A 5,188-nucleotide genomic window follows, 5' to 3' on the forward strand; every position below is an offset into this window, starting at 1 on the left:
TGTCTGTCTGTCTGTCTGTCTGTCTGTCTGTCTGTCTGTCTGTCTGTCTGTCTGTATGTCTGTATGTCTATCAGTCTGTCTGTATCTATACATCACCCCTCCCCTAACCATATCCCCCCCTCCCTATGTAGAACAATAGTACAATTATTATTATTTCAGTGGTCCAGGAGGGAAGCTAATCGTCGCCTACCGCCGGTGAAACAAGCCCCTGGTCTCCCTCTCTACGGTCTGAACTCAACACCATCTTTATCTTTGCGGGTGTCGGCGCGCGGCTGTAGTGATGTGTGGTCCCCTCGGTGTTAGGTTCTTTCGGTACCGAGCACGACCGAGCACCGTGGCTTAATCGTGGGATTCCTGCTATTACTGTTAAGCCGACTGGGGCGAACTGTGGCCGTTTGGGAACCGTGGGAGGGCCAGTTGATGACAGGGACCAGATACCGATGTCAAATAGTCGTCGATGCAGTTACGCAATGGACAGCTGTTGGTTTTGGGTCCGAATTTGGAACGAATGTTATTGATTTGGGACGTTTGGTGGTAGCGCGCTTGTCTGCGTTAATATTTTTTGGTGTTGAGATGTTTTCGACGATTCCGTACGATATCAGTTATATTGTGCTGTGAATGATGTTGCCTGCCCCCTTCACTTCGTACAGTTTTTGCCCCCACTTTTTCTGCCTTTTCCTAACCAACGACAGGTGTAATGGCCATGGCTTTGCCATTCTCTTTTGCTCGCAAAAATCTGTCTTCTTTCTTTTTCATTCTGATCTGTCATACATGAATACGGTTTAATCTCCCCCCCCCCCCCCCCCAACCCCGCCCACAAAAGCCCCATAGTGCTGTGGGATCGGATTTTCAAAGTAACATGCACATATTTAGAAAGCATGGCACTCGCGATCATGCTTAAACGAAAAACAAAAACACACTGATATCTATATCAAATGCATGTTCCAGGCTGGGACTAAACAAGAACACTCAAATCGCTGGTGTAACGGTTTTTCTCTATGCTATTATTGCACACGAAAGAAGTGAGCTTGATCCTTTGGTGAGGAAGTTGTTTATATCTAGAATCCCCGCCTGTAAGCTGGGATGTTATATCCCACTCCACCTGCGTTGTCCCTTACTGGCAAACCAAAACTGTCCACTTTGTCAAAGATCAGTGGTGTTGATGGTGGTGCAAAACGTGTTATAGTGTAGTTGAGCCCACTTTTGAAATGACACATTCTTGGAATGAAAGATACTAAACTAGATCTAAAACAAAAACCTCAGTGTTGGGACCCAGTTTTGTTATGCCATACACAATATTCTGAATGCAGTTACACAATTGACAGCTGTTCCTGGTTTTGTGTCTGAATTTGGGACGAGTGTTAATTGATTTGGCACGTTAAGTAATGTGTTTGACATGATTATCATATTTCCATAATGTATTCAGACAAGCACTAAACTCATTCTAAGGCGGAAAGGTCAGGTCCTTCCCCAATACATTCGGAGGGACCCCCGCCCCCCTCAAATCTATACCGAATGCCATTGTGCCCAATGCATTTTCCAGCAAAAAAGCTCACTGAGATTTGTACCAAATATCTCATCTGTATCGAATTCTGTTTCAGGAGTGGAGAACCCGGCCCCCATGCAGCGCACGGTGAGCAGCAGTTACCTGGTCCGGCGCCGTCTGCCTGTGCCCGCCTCTGTGGCTGACGTGGACAACGAGCTGCTGCACTCCGGCGTCGCCATCTTGCCTGGTGAGTAGCAGGCTGCGTGGTAGTAATTGGGATGTAATAATAATATGGTTGTACCGCTCCTTTCAACACTACCTTATTGTTTGGTATGGGTTCACTGCCCCTTTTAACATGATGGGTTTACCACCACGTTCATCAACTCTTGGATATGGTATGATTTGAGTTCAACGCCCCTTTCAGCATTACAGTGATGGTATGTCGGTCCCTGTACCCAAAGCAAAAGAAACAATAGGGATGTAAAAAAAAAAATTAAAAATCCAAGACGATTTACCCTTGAGCCGCTGCCCTTACACATCTTTTTATCAACTGCCTTTCTCTTTGTGTTAGTTTTGTTTCAAGTTTTCAAACCTTTGCAAATGAAGCCCAATCTCCCACGAGTGTCTATTTTGTCTTCTTAAGAAACCTACGTTTAGCTGGACTTAGGGGACTAGGATGACCATGAAAGTTGTGAGTGAGATACAGTCTGAAGGCGCACATGTGATAGGGAGGGAGATGTCAGCGGCTATTACAGACAAGCTGCTAAGCATTTGAAAAATGAATATAAAGTGGATAGATATATCAGCAGAAGAGAGAGAGTGTGGATAAGTGAATAATGAAATGAGAGACGAGGTAAATAACTTTTGGAATAACTGAGGTATTTTCAGGATAAATAGATGTTGATGAATATTTTCTAATAAACCTTTAGTCTCTAGCACGAACCGTAACTTGATCCAAGTTGAACATGTCGTAATTGAGGGGAAGGGGGTCTTCGATTTACGATTCAAGGACATTTTTCATGAGCTCTGTCTGGGTCAAATGCACAGTTAATGTCAAGCTACGAGTTCGCACCAAACAAACCCAATAATTGTAGACGATCAAGAGTGCATCACTTTTATGTCCACCCAGAACAAGGACACAACTAGAAAATGAACCCAATAAGGTTTCTCGCTGTTCTCCTTAAGATGGGTCTTCTGATTGGGATCTGTGCCCCTGGCTACTTTTTTCGGGTTATGGCTATGGTGTGGTCCGTGGGAAATTGAAATTGCAATAATAGAGGCCTTGGGTTCAGCTTACTGATATATATCATTATTTATTGTGATACTTGTTCTCTGTCTCTGTAACTAGCGTTCTGGCGTCTGAGGCTTGGTGCTTGTCTTGGCCATTTCACACAAAAGTCTTGGGATCGATTCTCTCGTCGGGGTGTTTTTTATTCGGTTGTTGTTTTTTTTTAATCGAGTATCTCCATCTCTGTCCTCTGAGATGTTGTATCCCACGTATCCCAGGGTCGTAGCAGGACAAGTCCTAAATTACCTATTGTGGAAATGGGGGTGTAAAGCAACTGCAATCTGTTGTTGGCGTTGTGTAAAGTCGTGGCGGTCGTACCTTTAAAATGGACAGTATCCTGGTTTGCTGCAGTCATGATATTTATAATGTATGTCAGCCAATGATTTTTTTAATATTATGACTCTGCTTTTTGATGTATGATCTGTAGAGAATGCCCTTGAACGGGGTACGATAACCATGGGTAAAAATATTGGACGCAGAGATGCCGTGGCATGTAATGGCGTTTTTTAGGGTGAGAATTGTGCAGTGTGTGTACTTAAGTTTATGTATGCTTCGATAGAGGCATGATTACCTTGCAATTGTAGTCCATCTATATGCCCTTGTTGAAAATATTATGTTTTTGTTTTGCGGTGTCTGTGGTGTATCATATCCAGTATCTTCGTCTATCTGCAGGGACATTGCTCTGAGCTGCCTTGGTCAGCCGGGTAGAAGTTGCCTACCTCCGAAATTTTCTAAATTGTGCCAATGGGGACTTCAAACCATTACGATCATCTATCAAGTTTCCTTTCGCTTTTCTTTCCGTCTGATAATAATGCTAAGTTCTCTTTCTACTCAGTATAGGAATTCGCCATGTTTATAATATGTAAGTTCAAAGTACGTCGTATTTTTCTGCACCTTCGTTCTTTTCTCTATAAATAAAAAGCGTGTCATAAAGAACCGGTGAAAAAACCAGTGTGTGCTGTGACTATATTTTCAGTGGCTTTGTTCCTATTTCGGTTTTTTTCTTTCCCTAGTGACATTTGAGAACCAATTTTGAATAGACTTGAGGCTTCCGCGCGGGGAAAAAGGGGGCCATATGAAAGAGTCTGCTGCATTTGTCAATTTACTCTTGCTTTTTTTTGCCTTTGTTTAAACTTCTCACATTCTCTGCTAACATGAAAAGGCAGACACCTCGTGCGACCTCAGACCCGACGGTGCCGACTTTGGCTAGGCTATTTTAAGCCTAGTTTAAGCCTACTTTCTGGGTGAACTTTGTTGGGGTTACCTTTCGCCTGCTTGGCTCAATAATAATGCTGTTGATGGGAGGTAATTGTGTGATTACTTGTGGGGGACATGCCGCGCGGATTAAGGTCGGGGGTCTTTGATCTTCTGTTTTTATTGGTTTAAGTGTGGGATGCTCGTGTCTGTAGAGTACAATGCAGTGCCGAAGACTAGTGTTTTGGGGGGCTTTTCGGTATTATTTTCGTTGTTGAGTTGGAATTGGAGTATCAGATAGCTTCTTTTATTTCGTTTTTTTTTTCTTTAAGCTTGGAAAAAGCAGTGGGGTGGGGGATAGCAGTCTTCCCAGGATAAGAACGAAACAGTCCTCTTTTTTGCCTCTACCGATGTCCTGTTGGCGTAGGTTTTCAAAGGAGCCCCCACCCCCTCCTTTCTCCCTGTCTCTCTCAGAAGTCAGCTTTGTCTATCGGTTTTACCACTCGCCTTCTGATAATAGTGGAGAAGGGGAAGGACGGGGGAGGGGTGGCAGGTTCCGTCCCCCCTTGAAGGTCATTGGCGTTTTCTCTTAATGCCCTATGAACTTTTGACAAATGGTCATAACGCCGGCACCTGTAGTGTAACCGTTATGCTTTTCGCTGTTGTACGTGAAGGAAGTGAGTTTGATTTTTATCCAGAATGGGTATCTCCGTCTGTCTGCTGGGATTCTGTATCCAACCCATCCTTAGTCGGTCACAACAGGCTGGGTCAAAGCTGCCCACCTCCTAAATGATCTGAATTGGGCCGAAGGGGGTGGAAGCATTTACAATGTATTTCATTTTCCAAGCGCATTTACCACACTGGCTTTTTAGCCCGTCGTCATGACCTTTGTGTGGAGTGTATTTTAAACTCCATTATTGTTATGGAACTTTGTGGAGTTCAGGAGAAGAAGAACTCTTACGTCAGTACTAACGTAATTATCTCAACCTACAGCGAATATGCTATCAGTATAAGTCCCGTAGAAATTCTGTTTATCTCCGAATTTTACACCGCTTGTCAAGTACCAGCTTTAGTTCATAGGCGCTGCTCTTTGTAATGGACGAGGCAAAGCCCTATACGTATGAAATATAAAAATCTCAATCTCATTTTCCCTGGAGTTTACTTTGGAAAACGACACCCTGTCTTCTCTGGAGCACAAAGTAGCACATCGCTTCAGTCAC

At 43.8% G+C, this 5,188-nt stretch overlaps 1 protein-coding gene across 1 annotated transcript in view; it reads left to right on the forward strand.

The window, feature by feature from the left end:
* The window catches only part of LOC101857760, a gene marked incomplete in the record, with an annotated part of 218,162 nt that overhangs the window by 112,428 nt on the left and 100,546 nt on the right, over positions 1-5,188 (forward strand). The window contains 1 exon segment of the mRNA XM_035971556.1: positions 1,602-1,733. Coding sequence (XP_035827449.1) covers positions 1,602-1,733 — 132 coding nt within the window.

The sequence above is a fragment of the Aplysia californica genome, unplaced genomic scaffold (genome assembly GCF_000002075.1).
Source record: "Aplysia californica isolate F4 #8 unplaced genomic scaffold, AplCal3.0 scaffold00018, whole genome shotgun sequence".
Lineage (NCBI taxonomy): Eukaryota > Metazoa > Mollusca > Gastropoda > Aplysiida > Aplysiidae > Aplysia > Aplysia californica.